Here is a 16494-nt window from a genome sequence, read left to right as displayed (position 1 = left end):
TTGTCCCCTCTGAAAGTTTCACCGGGTTCCCACCGACGGCCGGGAGGGGGCGGGAGGGAGGGGGGGGAGGGAGTAGAGGAGGCACGAGAGCCTTTGAATATTCAAACTTGTTTCGACAACACGCCACGAGACAGTCGCGAGCCGCGCGTAATCGTAATAGCCACGACGGTGATGGTAATTTCGGCGGCGCCGGAATTACCACTTGTAATGTTCGTCGCGTTAAATTGACCAAAGGCCGGGCGAACTTGATGCATGTACTTAACTCGAATGTATATGCAGGACGAAACGAAATTGATAATTAAACTCGATAATGAAACCTATTCATTATTTTATCGATCCCGCCCTCGCCCGGGCTCGCGTTACACGGATGCGCGGCTGCGCTGATGATGATATTTCGATGATCTTCATGTTTTATGCCGCGCTTAAGCACGAAAGTTCCCGCGATTATTGCCAGCGCGGCCGTTCGCATCGGTCGTAATCGCGATCGCATCCCGCGGAAATTCCCTTTACACAGTGAATAATATTTCATCAGCCCACGAAGAGAAATATAATTCCCCATATTGCGGAAATGCGCGCGCGGCAACACACAGTTTCTCTCCCTTTTACTTTCGCTACCGATATCGCTACAATTGGAAGATAAAATTAAACGGCGCTCTTCCGCGCGTACGCGGTGTTACGTTTCTATTTTATCATGAGCGTCTGTCTATATTTCCAACGAAGCTTTAATCTCGTTTAATGCGAAGATCTGAGTCGACTGTAGCGTAAAGGGAAAAAAAGAAAGGAGGCTTGAGAGAACATAATGGAAACCATGAGCGCGCGCGCGTACCTTCGCTTCTGACGACAGCCGGCAAAGATGCGTCGGTTATTTCATTAGAGCTCGGTTCCAGACTGGGCACGGGCTTTTGTCGCGACCACTGGATGTTCTCCACTGAAAGCAACACAGTTTGTTTGTTAGCTATTTGCATATATTCGTGCAACGGACGGGTGTTGACGCGAACACACGCGGCCGTTGATAAGCGAAATAACAATGGGACGCGGTGGTAAAGCGATCGTTAACGATATTGTATGATTAAACATTTACCTAGATCCACGGTGGTGGGGACGGCCAGCGTGCTCGTCGTCGTCGGTTCCGTGGTGGGTGTCGGTATGTCTGCCAAAATATACAGCACACGTTAACATCCTCTTTACGTCCCTACGTGGATTTAATTATCGGACATCGGACCGCGGCAACGAGGCGAGAGAGGAGATCGTGCGGCGCGCAACATTTGTCGTGTATTACTTATGAACGCGCGCGCGCGCGCGCGTCATCTCTTTGCGGAAGGTCCGCGCGATTTATTATTTATTACGGCGAAACACAATTCCGCGGAATTGTTGCGGGATATTATTTCGGCGCGTTTCGTTAAAACGATCGCGCGCGCTTCAGTGGCATAAACACCCGCGGAAAATACCACGGTGGTTTCGTAAACGAATTTCCCGTTAGCTGTTAGCGAGCTGTTGTTCCGAGGGATCGCGTTTAACGCGATGCTTCGGGCGCTAATAAATAACAAAAAACTCGCTTAGATAATCGCCAGTCGATAAACACGGCGGATTGCAACGTCGTCGTTTCTTTTTTCCCGCGCCTTCGTTCGTCGTTTTTCTTTCTTTTCTTTTTTTCTCTCTTCTCAGGAGCCGAACGCCGTTTAAAGCCGCGCGAAGTTGGCACCGGCGGAAAAAAACATCCGCGCGCGCGCGCGCGCCGCAACGTTCGGATAAAGTTAAGCAATTAAGACTAGTAATACTCGGATCGGCGAAAAGCGACGACTATTGTGGCAACTTTCGGCGCGGATTGAAAGGCCGGTTTAAAATGCTAATGCGCATTAAATCGTCGACACAATCGAACGCTTATTTAAGCGGCTTAGCGGTAATCCGTCGATTCGGCGTGGTCGCGGTGAAGCACGAAGCCGGCAGGTTCCAATCTGCAGGCGCGCCAAGGCGAAAACCTACGATTACTGATCGATAGATAGAGGGGGCTTCTTTTTGCGCGAAAGGCGAAAGAAGAAGATGGGAGAGGAGGGCGGTGAACGGAGGACAAGGGTCGCGCGCAGGAGGGGACAGGCAGATCGACACTCGCGGTTATCGGTGATTCACGGCTCGCACCGTTCTCCGGGAAATACGATTTGCCGGGGAGACAGACCGACAGACAGACCGACTGACTTTCACGGCACTTCTTATCGCGGGGATGAATCCGCCTTTGATACCGGATCAATGAAAAAGTTTGAGGAAAATACCGGCGAAATGTCTATCGCCGCGGAACGATGATTTATATGAGATTTCCTCTCTTCGCTCTCCTCTCCGCGAGCGCGAACTGTCGCTGCCGTATGGAGATTCCGTCCGACGCGCCTTAGTTAATGTCGCATCGATTGTCTCGTCCGATCGTGTCATCGTGTCGTTATTGTCGCGAAAAGCAGGCTCTTCGTCTCGTGTACGGCGGCCTGCTTTTCTTCGATCGCGGCGATTCGTGAGCGACGCTTTTGCCAATTGCACATAGCCAGGTATCGCGGGACGACTATTCGGGATTTGTTGCATTTTTTTCAGGGGAAACGAAACTATTCCAATCCGAAAACTGTTGCGAAAACTTTTACATGCAGATCAGATGTCCAATTATTTTTTATACACACGGGGAAGAGAGATTAGTTGGATCGGTTAACGTGATGATAAATCAGACAATATACCAGATACTAGTTTCGTCAGCGCTTACAAGTAAACCCCGGGGGGGGGGGGGAACGTCAGACGCCGATTTGTTTCCAATTTTTTATAGCTCTTCTATCTTTTATGTCGAAATATGAAGAAATCTGTTATCATTTTTAGCTTAAATTAATTTTTTTCAATTTTGTCGAAATTCTTCAAGTTTTGCACAAGCACACTATTTTATACATCTTTGAAACAACATTTCTTAAAAATATATACACACACACACACACATGTCGCCGATTATGAATCGGAACCAAATTCAAAATGGCGGACCCAATATGGCTGACGTCATTGTTGAAAAAGTGTTCAGTTTTACATTCGACGTTGGGTAATCTTTCGGCTCACTATCCAGCAAACAAGCTCATTTTAACGTCACAATCTGGTAAAAAAATGAACAAGAAATGAACAAGAAAAAAGAATGGACAGTAAAAACTTGAAAAATTTCGGAAGAATTGAAAAAATTAATTTAAGCTAAAAATGAATAGCAGACTTCTTTATATCTTGACATAAAGAATAACTATAAAAAATTGGAAACAAATCGGCGTCTGACGTTCCCCGAGGTGTTTACTTGTTAGAACTGAGCTTGGTCCATCGTGATCAGAAGATTCCAGCTTCCTCAATCGAGACGACTGTGATTCGTTCGTTGTCGCGTTTGGCCTGGTCTACAATATGCGTCGTAAGCTGTAAGCCGTAAGAACTGACCATTAACAGCCGATTATTTTTCCAACAATCGACCGTGATTCGCCAATTCTTACGGCTTACAACTTACGATTACTATTGTAGACCAGGCCTTAATTCAACCGAATCCTTTTCTCCGTGCGGCTTTTATACGCGACCGTACACGCAGCCAATCAAACATTCTTCCACGTGCGCGCAAGTTCCGTCTCCGTCATTTCCAGCAGAATTCGGGGTTATCGGGGAGTAGCGAGATTGGGCGTTGGACTGCCGCCGACGTCACTTTCCAGAGGTAGCTTACCGCCGCCTCTATCTCGCTCGTCGTCTACCGAAAGAAGCTCTCGTTTTATCGCGCCGGGCGCGTCCGGGCGCGGAACGACGACGCGGAGGGGAGGGCGGGGGGTTGTTCGTCGTCGCCATTGGATACTTAATTTCTCATCCGTTGGTTCTCATCCGGTTCTTGATCTCGCGACTAACGATTTCTGATAACCCGCGAAGTTGCGCGCTCGACGAGCGGAGAGGAAGAAAGAAAGCGCGACGATAACGGGCCGCTTGACAAATGTGCGAAAACCGGGCGCGAATCGATATCGGTTCGACGGCCGCGAGAGATATACGCCCGCGATGAATCATATCGCGTTAATATGAGATTACAATCGTAACTTTGCCGGATCGCGTTCGCGCGCGTCACGCAATCGGATTTGACGATTTGGCAATCGGATTTGTCGACGACGGCGATGTCGTCAATGTCTTATCACGGTGGAGGAGAAGCACGCAACTAAGACGTGCGCAGAGATTGACGAGGGGATTCAATTCGAAAGGTTGGCGCGAAGGGAGGAGAGGAAGCGAGGAAAAGCTCGCGATGAAAATATACAGGTAACGATAATATTTGACGGGACGGAGAATAAGCATCATCGATCCCTGAACGATTTATGTAATCGCGTAAAACACATTTGAGAATGTTAATTTATACTCCATGCGAATTGAGCCGAGTTTAATTTGGATTAAAACGAGCAGAATCGCTCGCGCGAATTTGCAAATCTATGCAAATCACAAAATTGTTATGCCCTGACGGACAGGAATATGAACACATTTCTCGCGGATTATTATACGGGACGATTGTTGACGCGCGAAAAATAAAAGTAATTTCCATCCCCGCACACGGACGGAAATCGTACTTACGATAGAGCTTAATGCTGCCGTCCGTCTCGCCGAGGGAATTTTTAGATATGCATTTATAGCTGCCGTAATCGGACATCGCGACCGAGCGTATCATGAGCTTCATGTGCACCTTGTACGCATTGTCCGAGAAAGACGGCTCGTACTTGTCACCTGCAATTTCAAAATCCGAATATTGTTATGCGAACTCCGCCGTGACTTCTCTCTCTCTCTCTCTCTCTCTCTCTCTCTCTCTCTCTTTTTCTTAGTTATAAAATTAACACTCACATTTCTCCATCACATGTGTATGCATACGCGCTCGGGGATGAGAGGGAGAGAGAAGAGGAAGGGGAGAAAGAGAGAGAGAGAGAGAGAGAGAGAGAAAATATAAATTAAACATGAATATATAAAGTACCAGAACGCGGTATGCGTGAAGTTTCTGATTCCAGCGCTTAACTGTAGAAGCTTAATAAATATCAAGCGAGATGAAAGATGCTTCACACCTTCTTTGTTCTCGTTAAAATTATGGAATTAGTTTTAATCTACGGTGAAAGCTGCTTCCGTTAAAACTGCACATTTTACGAAGGGGAAAACCCCAGGTGCGCTGATGCGACGGGGATATATTGCGCATACATACTTAGCTCGCAAACCGAGCATCGGTCTACATCCACACGGTATAACGTCCACATTCCCGTGTGATATTACTTCATTAAAATATGACTTACCATTTTATGCGTGGGCTTTACCTAAGGTTTCACATTGTTGCGTTTCTACTGTCCCGCTGGGTCGCGAAGAGGCGTGTCTCTCGCCATCTCTCCTCCCTCTCTCTCTCTCTCTCTCTCTCTCTCTCTCTATCTATCTATCTATCTATCTATCTATCTCTATCTCTCTGTCTCTGCACGAAATCACTTCGATCACGGGGAGAACGCGCGCGCAATTATTCCTCGATACATCGAAAACGGGTGGTATCGCGGGACGGTATTGCGAGACGACGACACGTATATCGCCAAGGAAAATTGAAAACGGTAAACTCCGTATCCGCACGTTCCCGAACCATCGATCAGCCGGACCGAATATAATGTAATATTTGAAAATGTATTTGCCAATATCTCCCGCGTTTCCGGCACGCCCTTACGCTCCACCGTGCTTCACGCTCTGTCAACCAGAAAAACTAGGCATTAGGGTTTCCCACGCGAGTGCATGTGTTGCCTCCCGCCGCCGCCCCTCCCCCATGTTCGGGGGGCCTGACGGACCTCCTTGCGTCGTGCATTTGAATCCCGAAAACGCTTTGTTCTCACCCCGTTATCCCCGTTTCTCGCCCATTCGATCGACATGTGTACATGTGCGCGCGAATACGAATAATCTCGTATTTCCCCCCCCCTCCCCCCGCCCCTGCACCTGTTCGTCGGAGCAAAACTGCTCCGACGAACGCATTCCAGCGTTTCCCTCCGACGCTAACAATCGTACCTCCCATTTCTAGAGAAGTAGAGGCGGCATCTCCCGGAGAACGGCCGGAAGAGCCTCGGCCAGCTACAAACGAAATGGAGCAAGCGTACGCGACGCTATCATGGTGAGCGAACACGCCAACCACTCGTTACACGTCGACAGAATACGGAACGTAAAGTGAAACTGGAGAATTATGCGCGATCACGTAACTAATCTTGGATACGAAGCTCATAATCGTAAAGAGTCCGACCGCCGCGAAGACGCGAAACTTTGTACGTTCGTTTAATTATCTGCCGAGAAACGTCCGCGTCCCAATTGCCGGCGCTTTGCTCCTTTCGTTTCTCTCTCCCGCTCTCTCTCTCTCTCTCTCTCTCTCTCTCTCTCTCTCTCTCTCTCTCTCTCTCTCTCTCTCTCTCTCTCTCTCTCTCTCTCTCTCTCTTCTCCCTGTCTCTTTCGCATCGCGTTCGTGCCACGGAAAATTCTCCGCGAGCGCGAGACATTTACTGCGGGGATACAAAGGCGGGTGAGAAACACCCCTCCTTCTCCGGCGCTCCGGATGGATCTCGCAAATCGCGGAACGGCATTAACGTTTCGATTCTCCTCGATAACGTTCCGGCGGATGAAAAGGGGCCACGGCGGGGGTCGAGGCGAGCCGTGGCATGGCCGGGGCGCGCGAGGGTGCGGAAAGAAGTTTTGATTAACAATTCGAGGTGGCGGCGCATTCGGAAGAGAGTGAAATCTATAGGTGTAATGACCCGCGGCAAAGCGGAGGCGAAGTATTTTCCCAGCCGGGTTAGGAAAACTTACCTCTCCCCGAGATAGAGAAAGAGAAATGTGCGAGGGGTCGGGGGAAGGGGATAGAGGGAACGGGATGGTTCGTGGCAAGAGCGAGAAGAGAAAGAGGGCTGGCAGTTGGGAGGCGCGGAGGAGGAAGGGGGGGGGAACCAGCAGGTGGAATAAGGGCGGCGGAAGGGTAGAATGCATTTATGTAGTGGCACCATTCGAGCCCCACAAGCGGAAGAAAAACTTTCGGCCGGCTTTGAGTTTGAAAAGCAGATGAAAAAGTTTAACGACGTTGAACTACGGCACCCGAGCATTACCCACCGACGGCGGCGGCGGCGGCGGCGGCGGCGGCGGCGGCGGCGGGGGTCGAATGGATTTCGCAGGGATAAAACTGCCTTTAAACCCCGAAAAGTCGGCGGGGGCCGATATTTTGTGTTACTCGTATCTCGGCACGTTGTCGGCCCGGCGGGGCCCGTCGACATATGTGGATATGAATCACGCCGACTTGGAAACTCAAACTGCCGACATCATTTCCATCCGCGGCGATCGCTCACGCTTAATTTTGTCCAACGCCGTCGATCGTCGCCGACGGAATCGCGTGTCGCGTCCGTGCCGTTGATCACGCGCCGTGGGACTCCGACCGCGTTTTGACACGCTGGATTGCGGACGAACCAGCGGACGATGTGACTCCGATCTAGCATTCGCCGCTCTCGCGGAGCCGCGCGAAAGGAAGAAGAAGAGAGGGGAAATGGTAGGAAGTGATATAAGCTCGTCGTAATGAAATTAATAAACACAGCTGCACAAAGACATCGAGGAGATCAAACGGGATCCCCTGCAGGAGAAGACCGGTGAAATATACCATCGGCGGGCGGGATTGCGGAAGTATTACTCGTACATTTAAACAATCAAACGCGAATAATATTTCGTGCGCATCCGCGAGTTATCCGAATTGCGTGTCGAGATTCGCGAGATACCGGGGAGAAGAGAAACGACGAGGCAGGAAATAAATAAAACACGGCCTGAAGTAATTAAATTTATTCGCGACACGCGAGAAACACGCGACGCGACACACGAGAATGCCGCGGGTGAATTCGCTCGTGCGATGCAAGTAAGGGAAAGTTTATTCGTGCGCGCTCGCGGATCTCCATTGAAAGATTTCCCATTAAAAGGCTCCATTAAAAGGCTCCAGCGCGACGGGCTGTTCTTGTCGCGATATTTAATTTTAATTCATTAAGTGTCCAGGTGCAATTAACGCTGAAAATGAAGTTTCTTTGAGAGGGGGCGAGGGAATTATACCTGAAATTGTCGAGCGCGACGGGGAGTACAACGATGACGCGCGGAAATGCGTATTCTCCTTTAAAAGCAGACCGCGCGGCTCAGCCACGAATGTATACGCCGACGAGGGGAGGAAGAGCAAAATAAAAGAGAGAGAGAGAGAGAGAGAGAGAGAGAAAAAACAACATTACTAAAGCCTCTAATGAATTTAACATCGTCGGATCTAATTTGATACACACAATTCCCACCGCTACCCCTCGCGCGCGCGAGCGAAACGTTAAATATCGTGTAATTGCTAAACGTCGGAAACTCTATGCGGAAAATGAATTGGAGTGTCGGCGAACGCGTAACGCGTGTTTGCCCACTGACAGATTATGTTTTCCGAAGGCACTGATTTACAGCGTAATCCCGTTGTCAACGAACTGGCGGTCTCCAATTCTCAATCCCCCCCCCCCCCAGCATCCTTGGACAGCTCTGGATTTATACGGCGATCAATTTATCATCTCCCCCGCGCTCAATTAAAACTGCCAAATTCTCGCCCGTACCGTACCGCACGCGGGCGCGATAATTAATAAGTACAACGGCGCAGTTTTTGCTTTCTCGTCGTCGTCGTCGTCGTCGTCATGAGTAAACATCGACTCGGCGCGGCGCGGCGCGGCGCGGCGCGCCCGAAGCCGACGCCGCGCTCGCGCTCGCGCTTGATGCGTTCCGCTCGTTCGCGGGGTGTTTAATGCAGCTTGTATTATGCGCAACGAATATATCATGTGTTATATAAATGTGCAAAGAAACCCGATGCATTGCCATGCCGTGACGCAGCCGATATCGCGCGCGCGCGCGCGCGAGGCTGCCATTTCCATTATATGATTCCGACTATCGCGCGGCATAATAGAATGGTACTTTCCGCCGCTTTACGACGCGGGAGTTTCTCCTTTTCCGTGAAAACGGACGGCGCGTGTCTATACGTAAGGCGGCGGTTCCGTCGATTGAACTGCGTGACTGGAAACGCTCGGCGAAACTTCGAATTAGCTCGCGGGATTCCCGAGCGGGAAAATTCATGAATTCCCCGACGCGCCGGATACGTTCCATAAAGTTCTATAAGCGCGCAACGCGTGCCCGCGCGACGGCAAAAAATTTTCAATGACCCCGCGAAAAACTTTCGCTCTTCTTTTGTACCCCCGGCGGAGATTTCAGCTTTTTCTGCCTCTCCCAAACGTTCAATTTCGCGCTCGAACCCGCTCGCTCATCTCGCTCGCTGTAATTCGCGCATCGCGATCCTCCCATAATCTCACCGCGCTACCGCCATCGGCCATCGCCTCGGCTTCTCGCGATAAAACGCATTCTCTCGCCGAGCTAAAATGCACACGCGGGAGCTCACTATTACGAATACATATTAAAACTTGCCGAATATGCACGTTGCCCGCCGCAAGAGCACGCCGGATATCGTTACCGCGATATTTGCTTTATTGTCGACTTTTTTTCTTCGTCCGCAGAAATGCACATTGAATAAAACAAATTCGCCGGGCCGGGTTATCACGGGGGTCGATCCGAAAATCGAGCGCTTTTTTCGCACGCGCGCCGCCATTCAGCAGCCGCCGGCCACGTGTCGCGTTACCGATGAACGGCGCCGAGCCGATGCGAAAATCGCCGTCGCGTCGGCCCGATATCTGATCGGCGAGCAGGTCACACGCGTTGAATTCGGATTAGCGAAGCCGCGCATATCCGCGTAACGTTAAATCGTAAAGCATGTCGTAACTGTTACGCCGAAACACCGGGAGGCATGTGCGGTTGACATGGGAATATGCGAGATAACTTGACAGTTAACCCATTCGTAATTCGCGTGCGTTCCGGGCTGCGGCCGCGAAATCGGTAGATAAGCTGCGAAACGATCACCTTCGGTTTTACGAGCCTTTCATTCCGCTGTGTGTGTCTGACCGCTGAGAACGGGACGGGGGAGAGAAAGAGAGAGAAAGAGAGGAGAGTCACCCTCGCGCACGCGAGAAACGCCGCGATCGCAACTTTCGAGTACTCGGCGGGATTGTAAAGTCCCTATGTCGTTTAATATCCTTAGAGACGTTCTCTCTCTCTCTCTCTCTCTCTCTCTCTCTCTCGAAGAGAGAAAACGCAGCCGCGGCGCGAATGTAAAATCGCGGTTCGATCGGACACACGTTGCATTTTAGACGTCACGCTCCCCGCTGAGGACGATCAACGAACATCAGCGTGCGTTTATCGCGGCGCGTTGTTTTGAAAAGCGCTTATCGCATCCCGCCGCGTGATAAAAGGTCACTTCCCCATAAGTCAGCGGCGATCCCGTCGCTGTAACGCGGCTTTATTCGGGGCCCCAGATTCCGCAGCGGATAACGGGAGCCATTCGGCCGCGAGCAGAGAGCGCACGAGCGGGCCGTGCCGTTTCTAAAAAGCAGCCTGCACAATAAAAATCTCGGGGCCGGCAAACAAAGATTAATCTTCCGTGCGCGCGCGCGCACAGCTCGCAAATGGAAATCGCGCCGGTTCCGGGCCATCGATCACCGGCCAGCAAAACGCGTCGCCTCGCGTCGTCCCCGCGTCACCCCTCCGTCGCTGCAGGTGCGCCGGCAGAAGCGATCCGAAATTAACCTAATTAGCTGCGCGATTAGCAGCTGCAGACACGGACGACGGCAGCGTCCGCGTCTCTCTCTCTCTCTCTCTCTCTCTCTCTCTCTCTCTCTCTCGCTTCTCTCTCCTTCCCTCCTCTCTCTCTCTCTCTCTCTCGCGATTCACAGCGCGCATTGCGCACCCTCGCCGTCGCCGTGGCCGTTCTTCTCGCATCTCGCACCCGCGCGCCCCGAAGCGGAGTCGGCCGGCGCGGCGCATTAATGGATCCGAAGGTACATTACTCCGTACTGGTTACTACACGGGCGCGCTCGCACCGGCGTCATGTCTAATTATCCGAAATAATTATGCGTACATGCGGCTCGCGCCGCTTTTCGGTAACGCGCGTCGCGCAGCCGTCGCGCGAGGGCTGCATTGTCAAGTCTGATTTGCCGCGTCTCGCGCCGTGTCTGCCGTGTCGCCGCAGACGATGTATGCGTGCGTAACGCGGCCACCGCAGACGTTCGTTTGCCGCGTTAAACGCTCGACGATCATCCCTCGGCCGTGTGTGTACCTTGCGAATTTACCCTCGCAGCGCCCGGGAAGCCACTGTGCTGCCGCTGCTGCTGCTGCTGCTGCTGCTGTTGCTGCTGCGGGGGTCGTGCTTTTTACCAACCTACCTTTTGACGCACACGACGCGAGAACGTTCCGATGCGGAAACTGCAAAAATCGTCCGAAAAACCGCACGGGTTACAAAGGTTAAATAAGGGTCGCGGGAAAAGCGCGAGTCCTCTAAACGCGGACTCGCTGTCCCGAGGCTCGGCGATATCGATTCGATCGGTTGCGAGTTAATCGTATGCGCGGCCTGTGACGGCCCTTCGTGGCGAATCGTTTCTTGCGGGAGGATAATAATGTCGCCGATGTATCGCTCGTACCGGCGGCGAGGCAAAACCGCGTTCGCGTCTCTCGTTACGTTTAGCGCGGCCCTCTCGGTCCGTTTCGACTCGGCGACAGCCGAAGCACGATTAATCGAGGGGATTAATAATGCTCTCTATCTCATGTCAAAGTTAACGCATACATTTCTTCCTTTCCTAGCGGCCCTCCGCTCCCGCGTGGAACATTTTTCTCTCGATTTAATGTATATATTTCCGGAATGAGCATCGAATTTCGCGTTGCAAGCGGGCAAGCCCGTCAGGATATTAACCGTTCGTAACGACCTTTAAATTCTGGCGTTCTGACATAAATAGATTCGACGGGCAAACCAGGTCGGATCGTGTATTTTCGGCTAATAAAGTACGCTTAAGTATGTCGGCGAAGCGGCGGGAGTTCGATTATCATTCATTAAATTATGGCCGGGGCGAGGGCGACGCGCGCGCGCACATGGCACATGCACGGAAGTGGCGTTCTATGTATCCGTTATTATCGCCGGCACCGGCAACAATTATTGTCGATGCTGGAAGAATTAGCGATGTCATTGACGGAACTGGCGTAGTCGCGGCAGCCTCGCCGCGTGTAAGCTCTCTCCCTCATCAAGAGCTCCTCTCTCTCTCTCTCTCTCTCTCTCTCTCTCACACACACACACATTCTCCGCTGCGAATAATATTTCCTGCAGAGCTCTCTCCGACCGATTTCTATCTCTTCCTCTCTTCCTTCTTTTTCCTTTCGATCCTACCTACGGAGGCGCTTATGCATTCGCATAAGTGATCATGAGTTTGCGAACGTACCGTTTGATATAATGACGTCCTCTCTTGTCCAATAATTGATGGATTTGGGATATGCTTCAGAGTAACATTCTAACGTCATCTGCTGGCCTTCTTGGGCGCCCACTAACTGGTTCTGGATCGAAATCATCGGGGTAACTGTCGACACCGAGAGAAAACAGTGAGGGAGGATTTTCGCTACTGACTTGCGCAGATTATCCCATTATTATTAGTCGGACTAATTAGAGATTCGCCGCTTACGCGCGTTAAGCTAACAAGGAGATACTTGGAAGTCATTTCTTTAGAAATAAGAGACACGCTTTTTTTTGCGCGTGCACCTTCTTGCGCGTTTAGCGGCTGGAATTTCAAAGGAACTTCCGAGGCAATTCGGTGGCAAAACATTCAGCGGCCGACACTTCGAAGTGCTTCCTTGTAAGAGAAGAGACGCGCAGAGGTGTGTGTCTACGTGCGCAAAAGTACTTACAATGTACAACGAGCATAATTCTCTTGCTGACCGTCGGCGGCACGCCATTGGACGCGATGCAAAGGTAAGCTCCCATCTGCAGTCTGTTCACTTTCGTGATATTGAAGATCGATCCTTCAATGCTGGCCACTACGACAGATGGTGGAGCATTACGCCATCCGAATCATGAAATGGACACATTCGTTACATCGCATCGTCGCCCGTTAGCGAATTAGCGAAAGAATCATTGAGATCGATCGTCGGCAAACGCGACGTACTCGCGTACATTGTCACGGCAATGCGATCAAGCGAGGCTCCGTCTTTCCCTTCTCGCATTTACTTTCGCGATTCACTTTCGTTTCGCTTCCGCCCGCGCCCGCTCGGCGTCGCATCGCCGCCGAGTTGCGCGAGCCCGAGCCGAATCGAACGACACGGACAGACGACGCGTCGCAACATTGTCCCGGCAAGAAATTTTCATCAGGCCTGGCAAAAAGTCCCGCAATCAGGATTTGAATTAATACACGTCGACCGGGTTGCTTTGTACTTCTGCGTAACCGATACTAATCACCGCGCCACCGTTCTTGCCGCGCGCTGTAATCTCCGTTAACATTGGACGCCCCGCATACACGCCGCTCGCAAAACCGACTTTGTACTCCGAGGCGAAACACTTGTCGGTTATTTCTTGCCGGCGTATGTATCTTACTCGAGAATTTCTCTCTCGGTCACGAATATTATGAATGTACTCTCTCTCTCTCTCTCTCTCTCTCTCTCTCTCTCTCTCTCTCTCTCTCTATCTCGCTCCTCCCTGCGAGTGATCGCGATAAAATCGATATGTTTCCACGGCTACGAATGTCTCGAACGTCGCGTCCTCCTCCGAGGTCCCCTTCTCCATCTTCCCACCCCGCCGCCGCCGCTCTTGGCTCCCTTAATCGCGCTTGATAATTTCGCGGCCGGAGGAATTCAATTTAACGCGCGATCATTTTTCCAACGAGATCCCGTATGTATATATATATATATATGTATATATATACACGGACACCGCATACCAATGAATTTATCGTTTTCCCCTCCCTCGGCCTCACATCGGAGAACGCACAGCTGCGTTTTGTTAATTAAACGTGCGGAACTTTTTTCATCTCCGCGGGCGTTACGTTGGCGCTTTCGTAGAAAATGGCGCACGCGGCGTCTGAAAAGCCGGCGGATTCGTAAGTCGCTCAGTTAACGGATGTAAATTAGAGAGGAACCCACGCACACATGCCCGCATGTCTCACATACGCGGGACAAGACGCGCGGCATGAAATTTCCAAGTTAAGGAATTCCACCGGCGCGCCGCGGCGGGAGACGCCGCTGCGACTGCGACTCGGCGGCCGCTTGCATTTCTTAAGTTTCCCGACATAAGCCGAACACGGGTTCTGCGTTATGGCCGCAGCAACACGGCAACAGCAACGGCAATAGCAGCGGCGCCGGTACCGGCGGCAGCCGCGTCATGGGCCGCGCTGTGAGCGTCCGTGAGCTTAAAATTCGCGCGTGTTATTCCTTAACTTGCTCGCGCTCGCGCAGCGCCAGAGATCTTGCAGAACGCAGCCAGATAAATTGTCGTATTAAACCTTCATAGGGTTTTTTCCGTGTGACTATTCAAAATGATATTTGTCGCTCACGAGCCATATTTTACGGCCTCAAATATTTACGACAGACAGAAAAATCAACTCCGACGGGCAAAGCGCGCGTGCTCGCGTATGCGCGGAGGTCAAAAAGCTCGATATTTTCAGAGGGAATGAATTTTCGAGCCGTTGAGGAACGACTTCGTCGGCTGCACCGTTTAATCTCTGTGCAAGACGATTTATGTTATTGAAACGCCTGCTGACTCGGCCTGAAATCACCTGCATACGAGATAAGCTGTAAACCAGCGGTCGGACCGCGCGAGCCGCCGTGCGGGCTCTTTAGTTAATTAGTTGCGAGTGCCGATTTATACGACCGTCGCCGCGCGCGCGCGCGCGCGCGCGCGACGGGGGAGAAAAAAGGCAACGGTGAAGCAACGGAAAAAGGAAAACAGCCGGGGAGGGTAAAAGAGGGAGCGATAACGCCCGGGCTGCGTTTAATACATTACATTTCACATTTTCCCCGCGCCAGATTTTTGAATTAAGCTAACGCGGCTTTTTCGACTAATGAAGTAATTAAATCGGATCGCGCGGTCGCACGTTCGGCCGCTCGAATATTCTGCGACTTTTCCGTTACTTTTCCGCCGCGGTGTATATGCGTGTATATATATATATATATATATATATATGTACGCGTCTGCGTGTGTGCGTATAATATTATATCGGCAGAAGCATAAATTGCCATCTTCGACGGCGCGAGAATCGATCGCCGGGGGTGCTGTTTACGCACGTAGATAACGCACGCAATTAATGATAAATCGGCGAAACGATCTATTTATACGAATTCGCAACAGCGATCGCACGTGCACGTGTGGATTGAGTTTGTATATAATTTACGACGAAACAGTCGATCCCGGCGCCGACCGGCACCGATTTTCAACGGGGCGGCCGCGCGGTTTCGTCGCTCGGCAATCCGCCGTCTAGCAGGTACACACTGCAAAGCGCCATAAATATTTATTGCCATATAAATTACAAAAATCGTCGCGGGAGCAGACGCCGCGTTAGTTCCGGCCAACTTCGAGCCGAGCCAGGAGAAAAGTGATCCTGGAAAGCAGAGATCCTGGAAAGTATCCTCGCAGCGATCGACGGCGCACAAAGGTTCCCGAAACTTCGCACTACTCCGCGGCGACCGCGGTGAAACTTTATTTCCCCGCTAGTATTTGCGGACAGTTTCCGGCAAATAGGTTCGCCTGGGTTTATCTGGGATTTTGTTCACGCATACATGAGCGAGGACAGAGTGCTTGTGATGGAGAGCGAGTGCGTGAGGAACGACGCGGTGAGAGAGAAGGGGAAGGGTGACGGACAGCAGAAGGAGGAGGACGTTTACCCGTGGGCGAAAAAGACAGCCGGAGGAACGGACAAGAGCTCGCGAGTGAAAAAGGATGGCAGAATGCGAGAAGTTGAAGAGCGCGCGAGCGTCGAGAAGGGTGGATCGTCGTGACTGTTCGTGATTGCCGTGAGAAAAAAGGCAGGATAAGAAGGGGAACTTTTGCGGGACGAGAGGGAAGGGCTGTGGTAATCGCGAAGTGGAAACTGCAGTAAGAAGGTAGGCGAGCGCGGGAGAGAAGGAAAAGAGTGGAAAGAATTCGTTAATTAAAGTATGGATCGCCAGAAACAAATACTCGAACGATAAAGAGGTCGGACGCGCGAGACGGCAAGAAGCATCGGTACGGAAAGGAGAATAGAGAATATATAAGAAGAATCGCATTCACCGAGTCAAGATAAAGAAAGAATGGCGAAATATTTGCGAATTAAAGAGTGACAAGTATGCGCGCCAGGACCTCTGAAAATCGGGGGGGAGAGAGAGAGAGAGAGAGAGAGAGGGAGAAGGAGAAAAAACCCGGGATAGCTTTTTTTAAGAAGTAGAAATGAAAGAGTATGAAACTGTTCTCGCGCGCAAGTATAAAGCAAAGATTGAAATGGAAATAAACCGAGTAGGACGGAGTTCAGGAGAGAGTTTTCATGGTCGCAAAAGAAGCGTACGTATTCGTAAGTCAAACAAGTAGTAGGGAGAAAGAACTCGCGAAAGGGAAACTTACTA

At 51.2% G+C, this 16494-nt stretch overlaps 1 protein-coding gene across 2 annotated transcripts in view; it reads right to left on the bottom strand.

The window, feature by feature from the left end:
• Positions 1-16494, bottom strand: part of LOC105191982 (lachesin) — a 143455-nt gene that overhangs the window by 6321 nt on the left and 120640 nt on the right. For both annotated transcript variants that reach the window (XM_011155823.3, XM_025297894.1), the window contains exons 5-9: positions 12817-12945; positions 12357-12491; positions 4585-4734; positions 1082-1150; positions 827-928 (exon numbers count right to left, since the gene is read on the bottom strand). In XM_011155823.3, the coding sequence (XP_011154125.1) occupies positions 827-928; positions 1082-1150; positions 4585-4734; positions 12357-12491; positions 12817-12945 (585 nt within the window). The remainder of the gene's footprint in view (positions 1-826; positions 929-1081; positions 1151-4584; positions 4735-12356; positions 12492-12816; positions 12946-16494) is intronic.

The sequence above is a fragment of the Harpegnathos saltator genome, unplaced genomic scaffold (genome assembly GCF_003227715.2).
Source record: "Harpegnathos saltator strain DR-91 unplaced genomic scaffold, Hsal_v8.6 scaffold192, whole genome shotgun sequence".
Classification (NCBI taxonomy): Eukaryota; Metazoa; Arthropoda; class Insecta; order Hymenoptera; family Formicidae; genus Harpegnathos; species Harpegnathos saltator.
The sequence above is the reverse complement of the archived record's forward strand: the minus strand, read 5'-3'. Positions and strand labels throughout refer to the sequence as shown.